Source organism: Strongylocentrotus purpuratus, unplaced genomic scaffold (genome assembly GCF_000002235.5).
Source record: "Strongylocentrotus purpuratus isolate Spur 01 unplaced genomic scaffold, Spur_5.0 spur5_scaffold_14, whole genome shotgun sequence".
In the NCBI taxonomy this organism is placed as follows: Eukaryota; Metazoa; Echinodermata; class Echinoidea; order Camarodonta; family Strongylocentrotidae; genus Strongylocentrotus; species Strongylocentrotus purpuratus.
This window is the reverse complement of record NW_022145599.1, coordinates 20,826,852-20,850,142: the sequence shown is the minus strand read 5'-3', so window position 1 is coordinate 20,850,142 and position 23,291 is coordinate 20,826,852. Positions and strand designations below refer to the sequence as shown.

Here is a 23,291-nt window from a genome sequence, read left to right as displayed (position 1 = left end):
TGTTGATAAAAATATGCTTATTTTTTATAAATGTAATGCTTCCTTGGAGAAATTATTTGGAGGAAGTATTTAAAGTACATGTATATTTGTGGCTTACACCCAGTAAATAATATTGATTGATTGATCTGTATTGAAAAACAATTCAGAAAAATCTTGGAACCAGCGGGACTTGAACCTGCATCTACTGCTTGCCGGGCAGCGACTCTACCACCAGGCCATCACTGGTCCATGGTACAGTCAAGATGAACTAGAAACAAATACCCAAGCTCTCCTGATTCATTCTGACTTTATATTCATTAGTCCGCCAAGGACAATAACTTTTTATAAATGTATTGCTTCGTGGGAGAAATTTCAATCATTTAAACATATTTGTGGCTTACACCCAGTAAATAAGATCGATTGATCGATCTGTATTGAAAAACAAGTCAGAAAAAATCTTGGTTAAAGTCCCGCTGGTTCCAAGATTTTTTCTGACTTGTTTTTCAATACAGATCGATCAATCGATCTTATTTACTGGGTGTAAGCCACAATGTACAATGTACAGTAAGCCACAAATATGGCAAGACATTAATTTACACTTTTGCCACACTCGACCCAGGTGAGATAAATGTAAAATGGGTATGCTGTACCTAGAAGTAATTAATTCTTTACAATGCTAGAGCACCACATTGGTAGCCTCAGACAGGTTTGGCTGTTTATAGTAAAAATGACCCGAGACATGACTGAAAGATTTTATTGGGTTGTGGTGGATTTTAGCTTTTCTACATGTAGGCTTGCTTTTGTTTCAAGCACTTGCAATTTCTAATGTTGCAAAACTATTTAAATACAGTACAGTTATGTGTTAGAGTACTTAAAAGTTATATACATTACGTATTGAAAAATATTATCACCTTTTCTCTCTTACTTATTGCTCATGAATGTACAAGGTCAAGACTTTGTACATGTGCATGGCTGCATGCAATAGTGAGCTCAGGATATGCTGTATAGCCCGTTTGAACCCTCAGGTACATTTAAGTGAGATCAGTATGTGGGACTGTGTACATGTACTGGCACTTATTGCTCATGAATGTACAAGGTCAAGACTTTGTACATGTGCATGGCTGCATGCAATAGTGAGCTCAGGATATGCTGTATAGCCCGTTTGAACCCTCAGGTACATTTAAGTGAGATAAGTATGTGGGACTGTGTACATGTACTGGCAGCTGCAGTCCACTTCTCAGTTCATCAAAGAACGAAATCAACAACAACAACCATTTCTTCAAATGCACAATGATACACATGTAGGTACGTGTACTGTATGTTCTGAATTAAAATAAAAATGATACTGGTATACAAAATATTCAATACCCTGAACTAAAAAAAAAATGAAAACATTGAATTACATGTACACTGTATATCAGCCTCAAGAAGAGGTTTTGGACTTCTTTTTAATTTTGTTTTTCTTTTTTGGTATTATGTTTCTAAATAACTCCAGCCTTAATGGGTATTTAGTCAATTGGTGTCACATGTAAAGTACATGTACATTATACCAAATATTGCCAATAGTATTGGGAGTTCTGCACATACACTGTATATGTACATGTACATGTATACAGTTGTAGTCACACTATCATTTACGGTGTACATCGAATGATCAAATGTGTCATTTCACTTAGAATTTCACTTTCAGTTTGGTCTGAATTAAGATTAAGTAGGGGCTGTTATTCAGCCTTACCACTTAATGTTTATTATAATCACCATCAATTTGACATCATACATGTACATGTAGGTACATAGAAAGGTCACCTGTCTACAGTGGCCCTTGGTGACCTTAATAGACAGGTTTGACTGCATTTTTAAAAAAAAACAATGCCAAGGGCAATATTGATAATGTTACTGAGTGTACAGTAGCATTCACATCACACATGTTTATTCAGCAGTTTACAGAGTCAGAAATAATGTCTATTTTTTAAAGGAAAATCCAACCATAACAATAGCAGATTAGATAGCAGTTAGACAGCTTAAATTTAATTAAACTTTAGACTAGATCTAGACCTATTCTTACTTTATACCTGCCTGGCCTAAATAAAAGAGTGAACAAGACAGACATCATTTTGATTTTCTTATCAATTAAGTCTAACTTTAGATTCTAGATTCTATTTCCTGAGATTAGTTCGTTTTTTGTTATGTTAATGTTATCATTTATCAGATTCAGAAATCATTGGAGTGAAATTTGAATTGGAATGGAAGGCAAGCGCAGACATCACCGCACCGGCAAACGCCGGGTGTGTACAAATGCATGTACAAAACGGGGACCCGCTACGAGCTACGCCTTGCGCCGCCTGCCTTGCGGCGAAGCGATCAACACACTGTCACCCGTAGTAAGGCACTGCCTCGCAAATCTTATTCTGTCGCACTACAAAATTACCTTGTTTTCAATTCCTGTGCCTTATTTTTCCAGTATTCCAACTCCTCAGCCTGTGAAGAAAATGTTGGGATGTCCTCGTCATCCATAGTTAATCCTTACGTATATCCAAAAGGGCTAAATTGGCGTAAAATTGATCCAAGATGGTCTCATTTGGCGAGAATAATGGCCTGTGCTTCCAAATTAATACGTAATTTGAAAGATGTGCTAGATAGAAAAATGACACACAACTTGCACTAAAAACAGCACCGACTGCACTGTACGCTTTAGTGTTGATCTTAGCATTGTATACTTGAATTGTACTGACGCAAAATCTACGACATTCAATTCGGCTAAAATAATTTGGTGGTAAATAAAGTGGCGTTCGGTCTGAAAAAAAATGAGTAAACAAAAAAATTAATAATACAAGAGCAGGGACTACGGAGCTTTCTTCAAAGTGGAGGGCAATATTAAACACAAAAGGGCACTTTTGCGAAAATGCGAAAAAAATGCAACCTTTAGACATTGGTAAATAACGTACAGGGAAGATTTCCTTTTGCAACAGCCACCCAAATAGAAAAAAAGATATGGGTACAGTTTAGAATGATATATCTAATAATAATATGATACATAAAACAGGATTAGGGTTAGGGTTAGATCTTAGATGGCTCCCTCGAAAGTACATCTTACCAACGTACACTCTAATAAAATATTTTATCAAGGAATATCAACGTTTTACTCTCACTTATCATACTTTGTAGTTTTAAGTGACAGTCTGAATATTAATTTTGGGAGAGAGCTAGCCATAGGCGCCGGAAGTGGGGGGGGGGGGGGGGGGGGGGGGGGGGGGGGGGGCATTTTTGCCCCCCCCCCCCCCCTCCCCGAAAAAATGCAGTAAAGGAGCAAAGATGGTTTCTATTTAGTATTTTTTAACTAAAAAGAACATACAAAATAATAAAACCTGAATTGAATCACATATAAATTATATTCCATTCAAAGAAAAGGAAAGTTAACAGGAATTAGATTTCTTAAGCATTTCGCATGCCCCTATATCAACGGAGGATTTTATAAGAGCGATACGCGCATATTGTGATAATATCGTGAGAGGATGGGAAAGGGGTGTGTTCTTTAGTATAGGGGTGAGAAGACATGAGCCCCTAAACACTGGCGTACTGATGGGGTGCGTTTTTTTTATAATTCGATACCAGTGATTTACAAATGTAGCTGAAATAACATGATTTTCCGGTATTTTTTCTCAATTTTTTGTGTGAATCATAGACCTACATTAATGTATTTGTTGAAAAATTACAAATTCCCAAATTTACAGTCGGGCTAAATAATACGCTCATTTAGAAGGAGTGACCTGCCAATGTCACAAATGAGGGATCAACATATGCTCATCAGACATCTGACCGTAATTAAATGCCTAAAACCCTGAGCTGACGGGGGCCGCCTCCTGGACCCCGCCAAGGGCCCTCAGGCGGCCCCCTGGATGCTAATCTGACCATAATTAAATACCTAAAACCTCTGAGCTTCCAGGGGCTCTGCCCCCTGGACTCCACCAAGGGCCCTAAGGCGGGCCCCTGGATGCTCCTCTGACCGGAATTAAATACCTAAAACCTCTGAGCTTCCGGGGGCTCTACCCCTTGACCCCCGCCGAGGCTGAGCTCCTGGACCCCACGCCAATTTATATTCCACTCGTTTCGCTTTCTAAACTCTATCTGATTGTTAGTACTCCATGCACTTTGAAAAATGTTCGCGAGGTCTGCATGTAACACGTTAAAGTGGTGGTTATGCACAATTATAATTATGAAAATGAATTATTCAAAGAAGGGGCATTTATTTCTTAAAAGTGTACAGATCGTTCTTATGAAATTTAGCGCAGTGTCTGCTATAACCCAATATTTGTAGTGGTAACAATAGACGTACATGTTACTTCAAAAAGCTGCCCACCCCCAGATGTTTTCTATCTAGGTAGGCCTATGACTTTCTAGAGTGTCTGCAATGGGAAATATGATAATAATAATAATAATGATGGCTTCTTATATAGCGCAAAGGCCGTCAAGTTGTGACGCTCCTGGCGCTGTCCCGATTATTACCCTGGCTTTAGCAAGGCAGCCACTGCGGCACTCTAGCATTTCAAGGAATTAATTCCTGCCAGGTACCCATTTACATCACCTGGATTGAGTGTGGCAAATGTAGATCAATGTCTTGCCAAAGGACATTAGTGCCGCGATGGGACTCGAACAGCGGACCTTAGGATCGACAGTCCGTCGACGTATCCGCTCGACCACGACACATAATAGATAGGGAAAAGGGAAAAGAGACAAAAATTAAAAGGGAAAAGGGAAACCCATCAAGATTCACACATTTGAAACGGGGCACTTATCATGCTTATTATAGATTTGAAAACGCACTTAACGGAAAAGGGAAACTGGGAAAGGCCACTCTTTGAAAAGGTAAGGGGCACTTGTTAGAGTAAAGAGCCTAAAGGGACACTAATCGGATCAGAGGTTAAAATGGGCATGTATGAGAAGGAAAAATGAACATTTTTGTTGGTGAATTTGTGCATAAATTAAGCTGCCCTATAGCTATATCTCAAACTGCATGAGCTACGTGGAGGGATTACGAAATGTTGTCAGAGAGTGGCTGAATGAGAGAAGGGCTCGCCTTTAAGTTGCACGAGAAGTGTTGAAATAATTATTATGAAGGAAAACAAAATCTAAATGCGTCTTTTATAATGAACACAAGTAGGTCCTACTATGAAACTTTTCTTCATCTATTCATTTGATTGATGGCTAAAGCCCGCCCCCCCCCCCCCACTCAGTTATAGTGTACGCATATGCTTGTTCCCTCTTTTTGAAAGCACCCCCTATCTGAGGACTGCCAACATTTCCGAACCCCCCCCCCTTTCGCGGGCTTTTCACGGGCTTTTCCTGCCTTGGAGACCCCCCTAAATCATGAAAAATGCTCAATGTACCCCCCTAAATTAGAAATAATTTCTCAGGAGTCCAAAGAGATGAGAGAAAAAAGAAAAAAACACCCCCTTTTTAAAGAAATCTCCGGGTGAAAAGTTAATACACCCCTTTTTTTTTTTTTTTACAATTCTCGGGCCGGACTTTGTCAACATTTTGGTAACACGCATGGGGTCCGTCCGTTTTCGGAGTGGGGGGGGGGCGTTATTTTTTTATGCGGCACAGATTGGGGTTAGGTGCATGTTGAGCCTATGGGAAAGTTTAGGGTTAGAGTTAGGGTTAAATTAACACCTCTTTAAAAAAAAAAAAAAAAACCCAATCTGTGCCGCAGAAAAAAATGACGCGGGCCGGGGGCTAAAGGCGCTAGGTGGAAGAGGAGACAACACCGACACCGTTTGACGAGGTGTTTTGAACTGAATTGAATAAATCGTGGCAAAGAAAGCTCCCCATTATCATTATTGACCACAGATTTGACAAAATTGGAAAAAATTATTTTTCCAATAGCAGAGAATAAAATAAAGCTTGCCGACAGTATTGTTCAAATTATTCCATCATGACTTCTATAAAAATGTACACGAACTTATGTGCTGATTGAAGACTTGTAGTGCCGACATATAAATGTGAATAGGGGGGGAGGGGTGGATCGCCAGATACAATAACCTAGCGCCTAGGCCCCATCGCATATAACCCCCATAAAATTATACCCCGGGACAATTTCCCCCGGAAATTTACGTACCGCCAGGAAAATTACCCCCCTCCCCAAAGAAAATTACCAATCACCTCCCCCCCCCCCCCCCCCAAAAAAAAAAAAAAAAATCTGCTTTGATTAACACCAACTTATTATTATGAAGGAAAACAAAATCTAAATGCGTCTTTTATAATGAACACAAGTAGGTCCTACTATAAAACTTTTCTTCATCTATTCATTTGATTGATGGCTAAAGCCCGCCCCCCCCCCACCACTCAGTGTTATTTAGGGTACGCATATGCTTGTTCCCTCTTTTTGAAAGCACCCCCTATCTGAGGACTGCCAACATTTCCGAACCCCCCCCCCCTTTCGCGGGCTTTTCACGGGCTTTTCCTGCCTTGGAGACTCCCCTAAATCATGAAAAATGCTCAATGTACCCCCCTAAATTAGGAATAATTTCTCAGGAGTCCAAAGAGATGAGAGAAAAAAGAAAAAACACCCCCTTTTTAAAGAAATCTCCGGGTGAAAAGTTAATACACCCCTTTTTTTTTTACAATTCTCGGGCCGGACTTTGTCAACATTTTGGTAACACGCATGGGGTCCGTCCGTTTTCGGAGTGGGGGGGGGGCGTTATTATTTTATGCGGCACAGATTGGGGTTAGGTGCATGTTGAGCCTATGGGAAAGTTTAGGGTTAGAGTTAGGGTTAAATCAACACCTCTTTAAAAAAAAAAAAAAAAGCCCCAATCTGTGCCGCAGAAAAAAATGACGCGGGCCGGGGGCTAAGGCGCTAGGTGGAAGAGGAGACAACACCGACACCGTTTGGCGAGGTGTTTTGAACTGAATTGAATAAATCGTGGCAAAGAAAGCTCCCCATTATCATTATTGACCACAGATTTCACAAAAATTGAAAATAATTATTTTTCCAATAGCAGAGAATAAAATAAAGCTTGCAGACAGTATTGTTCAAATTATTCCATCATGACTTCTATAAAAATGTACACGAACTTATGTGCTGATTGAAGACTTGTAGTGCCGACATATAAATGTGAATAGGGGGAGGGGTGGATCGCCAGATACAATAACCTAGCGCCTAGGCCCCATCGCATATAACCCCCATAAAATTATACCCCGGGACAATTTCCCCCGGAAATTTACGTACCGCCAGGAAAATTACCCCCCTCCCCAAAGAAAATTACCAATCACCTCCCCCCCCCCCCCCCCCCCCAAAAAAAAAAAAAAAAAAAAAATCTGCTTTGATTAACACCAACTTATTATTATGAGGGTGGACTTCCTTTTTTGGTCGGGGGGGGGGGGTGTCAATGGGCGCCAGCAGCGCTAGCAAGCTATAGCTAGCTCGATCGGCGACGCGCGCGCCTGCGCACATCGCGCATATTCGATCACTGGATATGGCGACTCGAGTAATCTCCCCAGCCCGAGAGGCCTGGAGAAAAGGTATTTTACTCTTATTTTACTACTTATAAAGCATGTAGTTATTTTAGAATTATCTTTGGTGTTGAACCTATGTGTTACTATAATATTTGAAGCAAAATTAACCTTGTTACAGTCTTACAACTTACAAGCCTCTAATGTTGACCTGGAAAACTGCCTGTGATGCCGTCTCCTCTATTCATACCAGTCCCGTGTGTTCGAGTTCGTGTCATGTTATATTCAGTGTCTTAAGCTCAAGTTAGATTCTGGGCGCTTGTAAGTTATTCACAAGTGTGAACACTTGGATCAATTGGACCCGTGACTCCGGTGTGGAGATACCCAACTATAATACACCAAAAATCATCTAAATCTCCACAATTGTTCAAATAATGGTCATGATTTGAAAGTCGTTATCTTTCTTATCTGTTTCGTGTCAATTTTCTTATCTTTTTTGGAAATTGGGAGTAGATCTAGACCTCCTAACTTTGTTTTTAGATCTAGAGTCTAGGTCTATTTTTCCTAAAATAAAAAACGAAGACATAGATCTATGTATAGACCCCTACACTTTCTCACAGGTTTCACAGCAAAATTACTGCATGATACAAGTGCATAACGACAGTAGATCTATAGTAGGCATGAAGTTAGCGACCGTAATGATCATCATCAATTCATAATGTGATTGTGAATTAGTCACAAAGAACTTTGCGCATTATGCGCTCTACAGTAAGTTTACGCGCTCTCCTTGGCCGTTCACAATATTCTCAGACTTACTCTAAGCACCACATGATACATCGACAGGAATTAATAGATTTCCAATTCATTATCAAAAGTGTTTTCTCTTTTGTTTTCTTGCCCTAGGTATCGTCCCTTTCCTTAAGTTTTCATGGGATAAGGAGCCTGTTATTGTTGTTTCCTGTCTTCTAGGCTCGACATGTGAGTATTATTGTTATTATTATTTCTTTATTGTAACCAAAACTTGAGATTAGATTTCAAATTAAAATATAAACAGATAAATAACAATGGTAAAAAATGTACACAAAGTTAAAGAAACTGTAGAGTCCAAAAATACATGTATTTCATGAATAACAATGTAAGCTTGTGAGTACAATATTTCACAATGATTGTATTTGACATCAGAATTAATTACGGTATGTCTGTCTATAATAAGCTTTTTTTGTGTGTGTGTGCTTGTACTCAATTGTCAATCTGATAAATCTTCGGGAAAATCTTTATTCTCTTATGCTCTCTTTGCTTTGTGTCCATCTTGTTCCACACTTACTTTTTCACTATCTTTTACGTACACTCCTTCAGTTTTTATTATATAATTTATATGAATGTTTTATGTTAACTATTATCTTTTTGCCTGCATTAAATCACATTATCACCCTTTTTACATTTCTCTCTCATTATGGCTTCATACAGTGCCTCTGACATGGTTACTCACACCCAACTCGTACTGGGATAAAGTGAAGAGGGACGCCGATAGAATACCAAACAAATACCCAAGTAAGAATTCATCCTTCGTGTTCTACCTTACGGTTAACCTTTTCAAATACCGCCGTCACTTTAAATTCTATCGATTCTACTTAAGAGAAAAATGTTGCAACGACCCCCATTAGCATAAATAAAGCTACCATTTCATTGCGCTAGTTGTTCAGATAGATTTTTGATCAGTAATGGGTTTATTTTGTAATAATTCACTATTTAAAATGTTGTCTTTGGAATAATTCCAAGTATTTCCCAGTTTCTATTTTGTATTTGGTCAGAATCTGCAGGGCAGTATTAAGCGGTGAACATCCATTATGTACTGCTCAGTATTTCCTACCCAGCCAACCATGCGTTGCATAGAATATGTTCAAATATGTATGAGAACCGCTTGGGCAAGATGCTGCCATAAACCTGTTATTGATGACTTCTCCCGTTTGTCCAGCAGAGTTTCTGTAGAATGATTAGTTTACTGGCAAGATTTATAGATTTCCTTGCTAAATTCAGAGTTGTCAAATAAGGCTTCTGATAAACTTTTTTTTCCCTATTATTTTTTTTTTTAATTGCAACCAAAACTTGAAGTTGGATTTGGAATAAAGATATAAAATACAAATAGATAGATAACAATGGTAGAAATAATTGTACACATTAATGTACACAAGTCAAAGAAACTGAAAGAAAATTATAAAAATGCTTCTATGAAACTGCATCTAAATATTAGGGTAAACTAAACATACACTATTGATATTCACTTTCCACAATTTATGTTCTTTTCCCTTTTTTTTTCTTCAAACAGCACCAATTAGATATGTGGAAGGAAAAACAGCGGAGCCATCATCAGTATGACATCAGGAAAATGCTGTTTGACCTTGACCTTGGAGCACACCATTATGTTCATCACATTAACCACCATCATATAGCTCAGGAAGAGGAGAGATTGTCGGGGTTTTGCGCAGGAGAAGAGTTTTGATAAGGAAAGATATTCTTCAGTGTATTTAGAGAGATGAATAACAGAATAGAGAGATCAAGATCAATTTAAGTCAATATAGGGTATTTAGTTAAATTTCTAAGGCTTATTTCAGTGCTCCCATTGGGGGTTCTAAATCTAGTCTAATTCCCTATTCTGGAAGACAATTTAAATTTTTTCATTGTGGTGGTCTGCAAGATAATGTATTTGATATTTGTGATGTGTATTCAATCCAAGTAGTAGTTTGCTGATAACATCTTTCAGATCTTAAGTCATACACACACATCAAATTGAAATAACCAAATTGAAATTCATTCTTCCACCCAAGCTTATAATGTGATGATTCTAATGCGCTCCTAATATTATGTGGATTTGTTTTTTTATCAAGTCAGTTGATAAAAATCCAGCTGTATATAGATATATGTACATGTTTTTAAGATGGTTTGATGTTGTGGTGATGGATGTGCCATACATCTTACAAAGAAACCTATCGTTTGAGAAAAGACTGCGTTTGAATAGCAGTGATATGTTATTCTCAATAAAATGAGAAATCAAAGAGTACTTCATGAATACTTTGCACTTTGTTTGATGCCAGATATCGAAAGGGAACATTGCTTGAGTGGTACATGTCCATTCATAAAGTAAATTCCTTAAATGTTGATTGATAGGTAGGAATCAGTGTGGAGAAAGAGGAGAGAGAATGAGAGTGTGTGAGGTTGTAAAGAGAAATGGATAAGGAGAAGGGTGAGTAGATAATGACAAATAAGAGGATTGACTTAAAGAGAGAGAGGGTTACTGGGTGTAGAGAAAAATGGATAATGAGAAGGGTGAGTTGATATTGACAAAAAGCAGGATTGACTTACAGAGAGAGAGAGAGAGAGCATGAGAGTGAGGCTGTAAAGGAAAATGGGTAAAGAGAAGGATGAATAAATAAGATAAAAAGAGAATAAAGGAGATAATGGGATATGAATATTAATGGAGCTGAAATAGTGACAAGGGGAGGAAAATAATAAATTCAAGAAATTTAAGTATGATTACATAGAGGACAAGGAAAATAGTGAAATATGATTCTGGAGATGGCGTAGATAGAGTTAGTAGAGACTCGGAGGGACAAAATAAATGAAGAGGGAAGATATATTGTAGAGATAAATGTGTAAAGCTGACAACATACATGATTGAGATTTCTACATACACTTAGCTACAGACAAACAAAAAATGCACTCATTACCGGTATATAGTCACTGAGGTCATTTATTAGTTCAACATAGAATAGTGAACAAAATGGAATGTGGTCTAAGAGGAATTCAGCAAAGAAAACTAAATTTGTAACACTTCCCTGCATGGTTTTAACTGTAAACAGTTTCTTGTTAATTCTACTACAAGTATAAACCAAATAGTTCTTACATGTATTTGATAATAACAAATCTAATACAAAGTAAACTGTACTTCTTCCCCTATAAGGCCTCATTCAGATATGACATGGTTTAACTGTGGCAAAAAAAAAAGATGAAGTAAAATATGCAGTAATTTTCACATTTCTGTATCTTACAAGACAGAACTCGGTGAATACGCGCAGGACCTCTGTTGCCCTCTGTTGCCCGCAGTTGCCATTCATTTACATATAATTTTTTCTTTTATTTGCTGCAATTTACCATGTCATATATGAATCAGCCTTTAGAGAGAAAAAAAAGTATTTGATACCCCCTTTAATATCTGCTACTACAGTGTATGAGATAGATTTCAAGTTTCAAATACAATGAGTAACTTTGGTATATCATCCAACTTCATATCCCATTTTCTAACAAACAACTGATTTAGCAAGAACAGATACATTCATCTTCTACCTGATAATTAAAAAAGTATTGCTTTTTGCCATTTTGAGTTGTAAAACCTACACTGGATGGAATTCGATCAAAAGTGATTCCATATTTGATACCGCAAGTATTATGCAATCTTGAAAAATCATACTGAATTGGCATACTGTATCCGAATTATAATTTTCATAAGAGCAATATAGTTGCAGGAAGAAATATGAATACCTAAACTTTGACCATGACAATCGGATGACTATTTTTTCCTTCCAAATTATTTTTCACAAAAAAGATATTATTTATCAACATAACATAATAGAAAACAAAAGGTCCTCTTGAATTCTCATGATACAAATGGAAAAGTAATATGTAATGAATTTTCAAGACATCAAATTATTTTTGACTAAAAGAATGAAATCTAGACAGTTCTCATTGCTCCGTTTTTTGTCTTCTTCAAGATAATTCACAAAAATATCAAGTCAAATTCTTTTCAGGAAATACAACAAAACTCATAAAAATAAACTTTTTTCATTCTTATTCTTCTGTACAAACTTTAAATTATACTCATAACAAAAGAGCTTGCTGCAGTGAACACAGAAGCAAACAAATTTCAAGCTTTATGTTTCATAACGTTTTCAAATGAGGATTAACAATCCCTGAAATTTTGCTTTACCTTAATGTTTCACAAATAATTTAATACTTCATGAACATTCAAATATTTAACAAATGATCCCCTTGATCATCTTGGTGTAGGTTTACTTTATCTTCTTTATTCTCATCTTTACTACATCAGCAGGAGTTCAGTGTTACAAAGAATAGCCTTAATTATGCCAGTCACAAGTGAACATCGATAAAACATTCAAAAATTAAACGAAAATGAAGAGAAATGAAGAGAAACACTTACTTCTTTAACTCTTATCCCTTGGCCACACCGCCAAACCAACACCACATCAACATCAGACCGACCAATTGGGCCATTAGCACTAATGTCATTTTTGGTTCGGTTTGTAGTTTGTAGGTGACTGAAGTATTAACTGGCTAACATTACTATAACTATTTTACTCTTAATCAACATTAACAAAGTCTTGTTTTTATACATTATATCATCACATTTCTTCCACATGTGGTCCAAACTTTCAAGACAATTGCAAAAGTTGTAAAATATCACAAAGAAAAAATTCCAGAACTTTCATTCAGACTTGCAATGGATTATGACAGTCCTTTGCGAAATACCGAGATATGTGTCAAAGTGACAGCATACGTCAACTGGTAGAGGCTTCTTTACATCGATTACAGATAGCACAATCACTCGAGGCAGAAAATAAAACCAAATATTTTTCCTCTTTCTTATCAATGTCTCTCGACTAACTTATCAATGAGATACAAAACTTGTCATGTACCAACAAAGGACAAACAACAACAAACTTTTTCTGAGTAAAAACTCTGACACTGAAACTACACATGACATAGCAAGAAAAAACATTTTGGCACAAAGATATGATCATCAAGAAAAGAAACATGAAAAATAATGTTTCTTGCTACGAAAATAAACTTTTTTTCTTGATACGAAAACAAACTTAGAAATGATACTAATTCTCTTCAGGATTTGAAGATGAAAAACCTGCTGAGAACCAGAAGGGCATAAGTATACTTTACTGAATTGTCTTTTTTGGCTCTCGGCTGATAGTACACTGCATGTGTAAACAAATTTTAAATAAATAAAAATTATACATGAAATCAGGTCCCATCTGATTTTAACTACATTCAATAATACATTAGCACTTTCTCATTCTCTGCTAGGGAATAAATGTTTAGTTAAACAAATATGGTTCCACTGACAATTCTTTATGATAAAGGAAATCGAGGACCACCAAACAGCAACACCAACAAATGTTCTCACTTTTTCTAATCTCATCTTCCCTTTCGCCTCCTTTTACTTCATCCGGCCTCCTTCATTTAATCATTGATCTACAATATTAACTAAGATTAAAGTACCTACACTGTATCTGAAAAAGTGAAAAGAAATGGCTAACAAAATTTCATCAGAAAAATCAAATTTGCTCACTTGCAAATATACTTCAGTACTTAATGTATGAAAAATAGATAAACAAAAGTTTCTCTATCCTTAAAATAGACTAGTCCCTTGTCCTATTTAAAACTTTTATGTAGAATGTACATATATGTTTATATATATATAGCACTTCTGACCAACCAGGCTTTTCACCAGTGTCTTCTTGATGTATCCCCATCCTTTGCAATAGCTCACTGGCAGCACTTTTCATGCAAATGACTGGCTAGTGGAGGCTACTTGGCTGGCTACAACACTATTGTAGTCTCAGCTCAAGACTGCCTCTTGTGAATCCTGTCCATGCATCGATTCACCACAGGCCACGTTCAATTAAAAAAACAAAGCGTGCCTTGAGCAATAGGGCATTTGGAGAGATACTTTGAAGAAAACTACTGGCTCCTGGTTTGAAGTCTACATGTACATGCACTTTCCAAAGTGTGTATTGCCACAATTAAGTTCAATGACGTATACATACTTCACACAATTGATCACACACACACACTTATCCTAAAAAAATGCAAGTTGTAGGTTGCCCGCAAGAAAGCTATAAGAGCTATGCATTCGCAATGGCTGTAAATGCCTTTTTGCAGGCAGCAAACAAAGCATTTCCAAAGACACAAGTAAATGAGGAATTCTAGTCCATCCATGAGCATTCATGAACTGAGAATCCAAGGAAAAGATGAGTTTAGTTCTCACAAAGTATACTACTTTTTATCTTTTCAAGGGTTTCTCTTAAGGTTCCTCTCAATATTTCATTAAAAATGCTATAGATGATCAGTTTGACTCTAGAACACACTGTGTTCCTATTCTGATGCGCCTTCTAACTTCATTACATCTACATTTGAAAGATAAATTCTGATTCAAAAGTAGAATATCTGGGAATGAGAAAAATCCATTTTCCACACCTTTCTGGAAATGTCTCGATTTCTCTACCAGCATAACTGACCGATACAAAACGCTTCGGTATAAACTGGCATGTAATAGAATACAAGAACTAAAACTAGAGAGGAAGGGCACAATCAAAAATATTTTCAAATATCATCTATGACATATTCATCTATGCTATCGAAACTTGGAAGACACACTTAGAAAATATGTTTTGACACAAGCACCTCTTGCTATTGCTACTGTTTTCAATGTAGCCATAGATCGTTAAAAGTGCTCCTAAACTAAGATTTCTGTGCTTGCTCTTCCAAAATTATTGTGATTCAATTGCAAGTCTGTTTGGAGCCAGAAGAGCATTAACTCTGTATTGAAGTGTATGAGTTGGCGCCCTTATGGCTCCAAACAGACCATATACAAATCATTCCAATTTTCTCAACATATGCACAATATTGAGGAAGCAGTTCATAAATAATTTCTAGGAAAAACAATTCCTTCTTCAGTAAAAATCAATCCAGCAATAATCATATTGCTATTCCATTTCAAACTAATATTCTTTAACTTCTATTCAACTCACTAATTAAACCATGCAATGAAATAATGATGTGTGCTAATGAAATTGATTTTTACTACCGGTACACAGAAGAACATTAAATTTCTTCACCTACAGTAATTTGCTTTTTCACATTTGAACGCATTTTAAAACTGAATACCCTATCAAAGTATTTGCTACTCAATGCAAATATTAAACTCTCAACACTTATAAACTACTTAGAGCATTACCATAGTAATGGCTACCTCTTTTCTCGTATCCTCTTACATTTGGCCATGGATTTAAAATAATCCTATTCAAACCTCTTTCATGTAAGGTGTAAACTAAATTTCAATAGAGCTCCACTTGTACAATAGAAGTTTTTCACACACTAACATAAAAATAATGCAATTTGCAATCATGTTTATATCGGGTAAACGTACAACACAACACCGATCGTGAATTTCTCCAAAATGCTAACTATACTCGTGTCAGACTAGTCATTTTGCTGGAGAGAACAGCTTATTATCTTTAGGAGGTGTTCCCTTTTGAAAACTGGATTTCTTTTTGAAATTCACCACAATGCAGCAAACAATGCTAGTGCATTCTTTCAGGACAAGTCTATTCCTGAGTTATTAATAAAACTATAGTCAGTGAGACACACCATGTTACATATACACTGTAAGTGCAGAATTCAATTTTTTCAACAAAAAAGAATCTCCAAATATTGTTACTTTTCACCATAATGCTGGTGTTTCAATGGCTTACAAATATGAAACAAATCTGGCACTATGACTTTTAACAATATTGTTACCTTAATGGCAAAATAATAAGTAAATATCTGAATGAAGCACATTCAAATTATGACAACATTCTTTGTCATGATGTTCAAAGTTTTGCTTCAAACTTTGTTTTGCACTATCTTGCAAATACAATCTTTGCAATGTGCTATCCCCAAATCCTCTTCATATATGATAATACAAATAAACATTTTGTCCAAGTGTGTGGTCCATTTGTTAGTCTTAACAAACATCACACAATTGCACTTCTTAATCTCCTTTTAACTTTCTATAGGTACAAAAATAAACAAACATGTTTATCTTTATGTTACATGCATTCTGATGAATACATACTCTCTCATATCGCACGCAGTGTTTATTCTCTTTCCCTAGCAACTTAAGTAGTATTTACAATTTGCACATATTTTTACCATACAAATAACCAAGTATAATAGGAAGCTTGTATAAAATGCCCTTTTAGCAAGAATTTTTGCTACAAGCATAAGATACAATTCTTCTCTGTACTTTACAAACACAAACATCTACATTAAGCTTTGTTAACACGGCGCAGGATAAACCAACTCAAAGCAGCTGAAGCAGCAAAATAAAAAAATGAAACATAGCGCGCCTCTTATTTCTGTATCTTACAACATAGATGTGTGAGTGCACTTTAAGTCTTTCTGTGCACACAGCTAATTTGATTTTTTTTTCACCCTCGCAAGCCATCTATTTACACATAAAATGGTTTATTTTGCTGGTGATGTTTGAAAGAAGCTGTTAACCACATCACATGCGAACAAAGCTTTGCATGTTGCAAAACTTTTAGAGAAAATAAATCAAACATCAGACCCGTGGCAGTGGCAAGTAAAAAAGCAACAATGGAGGAATCATATTGCATTAAACAAAATCATAATTTCACACATTCCATTATATTCAAAAGGAAGCCTTATTTCATCATCAAAATTCTTCATCTCTTGAGAGTTGTTAAATGAAAAAAGTATTGGTAATGATTTTAGTCCTACGCCAAAATAAATTAATACTTTAGGTTACACATGTGGGAATCTGTATTTCAGAAAAAGAAAATATAAACAGCTAGGTGAACTTTTACCTATTTTATTCTTTTGAGTTATGAATTGGAGCCCCCGCTTAAAACAAGGAGAGTTCCATTCAAGCAGATAGCCACAATTCAAAGCAAATATCTTTTTAATTTCAGATTTTGTTCTCATGTTTCTAATGATTGTCCTCTATAATTGTATAATTGGTATCTCTAAATATTTCTTTCATTTGTGAAAAACTGTGAATACCTAAAACATCAAACAAGCCATACTGATTGACGACAACTTCACAGCTTTGAGTATGAAAAGAACATAAAAATTGAATCAACACAGGATGGTACAAAAACCTATCTCCAAATTTGCCAAAGCACCAATTTTGATTGCCAAAAAATCTTACACAGAGCAAGCTATATACATGTATACATGTAGACAACCTGCAAATTATGTTAGCAATGGAAAAAACCTTTGGCTATTGCTCTACAAAGACTTCAATGGTAGTCCTGCTACAACAAATATGCATACATAATGATAGTCACAAGGTAATGTCACATGTTGCACCTGAGTTTGAAGCACTGCAATACTTGAATGAAATGAATCTCAACATGGTTACAACTGTACACATCATAAAAACATCTTACTCTTACATGTATGTACAACAGACGATCATCGCATCTTAACTGTAGCATCGGTTCTTGACGCAAACATTATCCACATTAAACATAATGCATGTAATACTGAAGATTGGATGGATAACCGAGTCGAAATCTCAACTCATATTAAGAGAATAATTGTTTACAATGGTAGGCAGAGGCTGCTTACCACAACACATGCATAACAAATGTACATATAACAGTTAACTGCAAAGCATGTGTTCCTAGAACGCACATGTTCTTACCGATTCTAAATTCTTATGGTAACTCTTAAAATTCTTATACCTCTTGAATTTCTTATGGTACCTCTTGTAATTCTTATGGTACCTCTTGTAATTCTTATGGTACCTCTTGACATTCTCATGGTACCTCTTGAAATTCTTATGGTACCTCTTGAAATTCTTATGGTACAACTTGAAATTCTCATGGTACCTCTTGAAATTCTCATGGTACCTCTTGAAATTCTTATGGTACCTCTTGAAATCCCAGGGAAAAGTTTGCGGCAAGGCGAAAGCGAGTGCGCCCTCTCAAGATGTCGCGCCTTGGAGACGAAGCGGCAGACGACGGCAGGGAGCAGGCCTGGCGCTGCTGGAGGTGGTGGGGTAGCAGCTCGCCGTCGTCCCCACCCTGATCCACACAGAACGAGGTGGAGGCGGAGTGGGGTAAGGAGGCCGGTCCTGATTGAAGGGCGTGGCCTGGTAGAGGGTTGCAGAGGTCGTGGGGCAACTGGCCGACGCTGAAGCGGGTTTGGTTTGGCAGGAGGTGGAGGAGGCTCCTCAGATCGATGTGTTCTATCTTCTCCTGGTCACCCGATGCACTCTGGGATTCTAAACAAGCACACACAAAGAAAGAGAAGGAAGTCTTATTAATTGTCTATCACACGTAATATGTCTAAAGTTATATGCTTTATGATACGGTTCATTCAAGCACTTATTCACCTACTCAATGACATTCGAATGCAGGTGTACCACTACAATTTTCTTAATCTTTATAATAAAAAAGAATGTAGTGCATTCAGTTCAAATGAGTTAACACCCTTCTGGCTCCAAACAGATGAAAATGACCTCTTAGTCAATGGACAACCCTCTCTCCTTACCTTTATGTGGAGAAAACATGGGGCTGTTGAAGCTGATGAGATCCTTGGGAGGAAGAAGAGGAGGAGGAGCCTCAGCATGGGTTGGCTCCAGGAAGGGAGCTTGGTCACTAGAGGGAGCTGCTCCACCCGACATGAGATCACATGGAGCAGACTCAGCTCGAGGGCTCGATCCCTTCACACCATCAGATTCTATGGCGAGGGAGAATAGAAGTTGGAGAATCATTTTTGGGGTAAGCGTACACCATTCCAGCTTTGATTGATGCGAAATCTACCAAATCTATCAAAATTTTGAAGGCCTCTGCTATGAAAAATTTGCATCATATTTTAGTAGATTAGTCTATAGACCGGCTTGTGGCATTATACATATACACATATAGTGAGGACAGCTGTTGCACAAGTATGGTATCAAACCCTGTCTGTCCGTGAAATCATAGCCTCTTATGCATTCTCTACCAGTTGGTATTGAATGCAGGGTTTTTATCAGATCCTTTAAAAAAATAGCACATAATTACCATTAGAATCTAAGACTTCCCTGGAAAATAAAACATTCCTTTACCTGACGTAGAAGTACTAGAAGATGTCTTCCCACTCTCCTTCTCACTGGTTGTGGAACTTGGTGCTAAAAAAGAAACATTACAATCAATAATTGAATAAGTACAAACCTATAACTTCTATTTTACAATGAAGAACATATTCAAGTACCCTAACATTTTAAATTCCAGCAAATTTAAAGTGGAAAATGTGTAAAACCATTTAATTAGCTGTAGTATTTTGATCATGATCTAAGCAAAAATTTAACAGGCCATTTGGCAATTACTGTGTAATTTGATATTTGTGAAATGAATATATTTCAGAAGTTATTTTTGTTTATCATCGTTAATTGAGTTACATCATGGCATGAAAAAAAACTTTTTTAAATCTCAACCACAGGCGGAATTTGTTAAAGCATCATGGATGTACAATTTCAGGGGGGTGTTTCACAAAGATCCTAAGTTGAACTTATCTCTAAGTTAGACCTAATAATTATGGAAAATTATGGAAAGCCGTTAGCATCTGTAAAAATATTTTGTAAAGAAGGCATAAAATGTTGGTACACATTCATATTTTTTTTATTATCAAGGAGATTTCATGATTTCAAAAGTCTAAAATACTTGAATTTTTGCTTTTTAATATATTTTATTTTAAGGCTACAAATGGCTCTCCATAATTCTTAAGTCGAACTTAGAGTTAAGTTCGATTTGGGATCTTTGTGAAACACCTTCCTTGTTTACAGCACCTTGAGCAAAGGAAACCATCTCTCCTCCCCTACCTGTGGATCAGTAAATAGTATTAAGAATCTAACCTGTGTAATCACTGGGGGATGTCTTGTTGTGCTCCGATGAAAACGAGTGATCCTGATAAGTTTGTCCGTCACTTGTAACTGAAAACCGTAAAACAGATAAAGAAGATTCTCAGTAACTGGAAAAGTATTGGTGTGGTAATCTTAGAACCGTATGAGAAGAAAAAAACAACATGTGGATGCATTGGACTGAGTAGGCTTTTTTCTCTACTGAACATGCTCTAAAAAATTGTTGCAATTCACAAAGATTCATAATGAAGGAAAGACTGCAGAAACACTGGGATACATAGGATGCATAAGTCACCTTTTCTCAGCATCTGAGTTCTGGTATCTTAAGTTAGTTAATCAATCCATGTAAGTACATTTTATAAGCATGACATTTTTTCTTTTGTGAAGGGCTTAGAGATGGCAACATATAATGCGCTTCGTTATACATGTACATCACTGTTCAAAAGTTTCTCAAGGGGGAAAAAATAAGATTCAGACCAGTAAGAAGCAAGTTACTGTATAAGCTGATATTTCGAACATAAAGCAGTTACTACTAGCTAGCGATCGAGAGGACGCAAGCACATAATTTTATGCTGATATTTTTGCGCTCCGGAATGATGAGATGCCAAAATTCGCGATATTCGCAAAAATAACAGCTTATACAGTACGTGACAGACACAAAACAAAAAGCAACACAAATACTCCCAAAATTGGGAGAAGAGTCTGCGGGCAGGCACTGGACTCACCGATGCAGCAGGGGTTGAGTGTGATGGCCCTCTGGGCGCCGCGCCCCACCAAGGTCAGCACCCTCGGTACCGACGAGATGAGGGAGGACACTGTGGTCTGGCCAAAGTCGTGGGGTAGGAGCTCGCAGCAATGGACGACTTGATAGCGAGACATGAAGGCCTGGAGGGTCAGGGTCTGGTTTGGTACCGAGATCAGGACCTCCCGGGCACTACGGGAAAACTGGTAGGTAGGGGTCAGCTCGGCACAGGGGTCGTCCGACCACTCGTCTTTTACCTGTTGGTGAAAATTAAGCCATTGCAGTTCAGATTTTTTCTAAAGCTACTAAGTGAATCAGCTTTCCCTCATTATAGTGGCACCAATTATTTGTATTTTCCTCTCTCTTATAGTTTCAAATAAAATTAAAATGAGTATGATATAAACAAAATGAAGGAAATTACAAGAAATCATCATGAAATTGCCAATTTGTACATGAAAATAGTGATTAAATATTTCGCTCATTTGGAAACCTCTAGAGATGAGTACACTATTCTATCAGCGTTATAATCTGATTACGGTGTGTTTCTACAGAAGCACGTACCCAGAAAAGTCTGGAAGTTAAGGGTATATCGAGGGTTCAGTGACACAAAGACGTAACTCCATATTTTACCAAAATGCGTATTTGATATCAAAATGTTCAGAAAAATGTGGGCTTTGCAGGAAACACAAAAACTTAACTCCTTCCAACACCCCATTGAAGTCAATGGCTAGTGAAACAGACTAATTCCTTAAGGCCCAAGTGCTCAGTGACACATAAACCAAACATAAACTCAAAATGGCCAAAATGGAGTTACGTCTTTGTGTCACTGACCCCTTGATATGTAATCCTGTAGAAACATGCCTAATATCTAAGTCTCTTACCATGACCACATGATGGACAGCCTTGAGTAGCAGAGTCACGCTGCTATACCCGTACTCCGTTGCTACCAGCTCCTCGCCCCATAGCTTCTTGTGAAGCTCCACCACCTTCTCCACCGATGCACTCCCTCGTGGCTGCTCCAGGAGGACCACCAGGATCCGCTGGGTCAAGTCACTCAGGTGCTCCCGCTCCACCGATCGCAGGCGCTTGTCATCATCTTCAGTCACGATCTGAATGCGGGAGGAGAAGTGAAAAGCGGGGGAGGAGAAAGATAGATGATAATAAAGCATTCATTTACATAACGCAAAATTATTTCATTGATCCAGGACTTCCTGAGCAATCGACCACAGAAAGTGATAATGGGTAATGTTCAATCTAAGATGAGAATTCTGAACACAGGAGCACCTCAAGGATGCGTCCTTTCTCCTGTACTTTTCTCTCTGTACACCAGTGATTGTGGATGTTCCTATATAAAACCAGTGAACAAAGAATTTCCTGAAAGGGACAATAAATTTCAATTCTATTCAAATATCCAATTACATGGTGCAGCTACTACACAAATACACTCTACTACGCTTAATACAAAGTATCATATTATTACCCCAAGAGTAGCTATCCACCAAAGAACGTTCAAGAAATTTCTTCCTACCGGGGTCCCATGTACTTCCCCTGGGTGGAGAGTGGCACATGGACATTAGTGCCGCAACAGGGATTTGAGCCCTGTACCTTGTGGTTCAGTCCCAGAGACTTATCCACTGTACCACAACGACTTACCTCTCTACTGCCCCTTTCACTGCTATGAACCAACTCATACTACAGTACATCACAATGCAGGGATGCCAGTTAGAATTGATCAGAGGGCCTGAAATCACCTAGAATGAGCCATTTTGTACACAAAAAAGCCAAAACTGTGGTCTGAAAATAACTTGCCAGGGCCTGAATTCAGGCTATTGCCTGAAAACTGGCATCCCTGACAATAATAATAATAATAATAATAATGCATGTATAGAGCGCTGAACCTATCCAACATGAAATTAATCCAACTAAACACCCCCCCCCCCCCCCCCCCCAACAAAAAAATGAGAGAAACGTACCTCAACAATGTGGCAGAACCTGCGGACCAGCGACTCCAGGTCATGAACATCGTAGTCTTCAAGACAGACAGGATGACCAAAGACCTTACAGTAGGCTGGGAGCAGGGCATGGAGGGCTAGGGAGTGCTGCCGGTTCCTTGGCACCAGCTGTGAGATGCGACGGGCCATGACGGCAAGACGCTCGGGCTCCGTCAGCTGGACGCTCCGCTCGTCACCGTACTCTTCAATCTAGAGAGACATGGGGAGAGAAATACTCATCATCATACAGTCAAACCTGCTTTAGTGACCACCTGTCTACAAAGACCACATTTTTTGTTTCCCTTGAAAATGGTTTCTCATTGAACCATGTGCTACAGGCACCTGTCTACAAAGACCACTTTTCTTGTCTCCCTTGGGTGGTCTTTATAGACAGGTTTCATTGTACATA

The 23,291-nt window shown here is 37.7% G+C and overlaps 2 protein-coding genes across 3 annotated transcripts in view; both read right to left on the bottom strand.

Annotated features, from left to right (window-relative positions):
* LOC105437214 (nuclear distribution protein nudE-like 1) overlaps nt 1–2,622 on the bottom strand; it is a 38,998-nt gene extending 36,376 nt beyond the window's left edge. The window contains exon 1 of the mRNA XM_030984451.1: nt 2,408–2,622. Coding sequence (XP_030840311.1) covers nt 2,408–2,493 — 86 coding nt within the window. The 5' untranslated portion in view covers nt 2,494–2,622. The remainder of the gene's footprint in view (nt 1–2,407) is intronic.
* Nucleotides 2,623–15,187: 12,565 nt separating this feature from the next.
* The window catches only part of LOC586486 (meiosis regulator and mRNA stability factor 1), a 30,525-nt gene continuing 22,421 nt past the window's right edge, over nt 15,188–23,291 (bottom strand). For both annotated transcript variants that reach the window (XM_030984449.1, XM_030984450.1), the window contains exons 21-27: nt 22,865–23,092; nt 21,773–22,000; nt 20,875–21,148; nt 20,144–20,221; nt 19,358–19,420; nt 18,802–18,990; nt 15,188–18,532 (exon numbers count right to left, since the gene is read on the bottom strand). In XM_030984449.1, the coding sequence (XP_030840309.1) occupies nt 18,171–18,532; nt 18,802–18,990; nt 19,358–19,420; nt 20,144–20,221; nt 20,875–21,148; nt 21,773–22,000; nt 22,865–23,092 (1,422 nt within the window). In that variant the 3' untranslated portion in view covers nt 15,188–18,170. The remainder of the gene's footprint in view (nt 18,533–18,801; nt 18,991–19,357; nt 19,421–20,143; nt 20,222–20,874; nt 21,149–21,772; nt 22,001–22,864; nt 23,093–23,291) is intronic.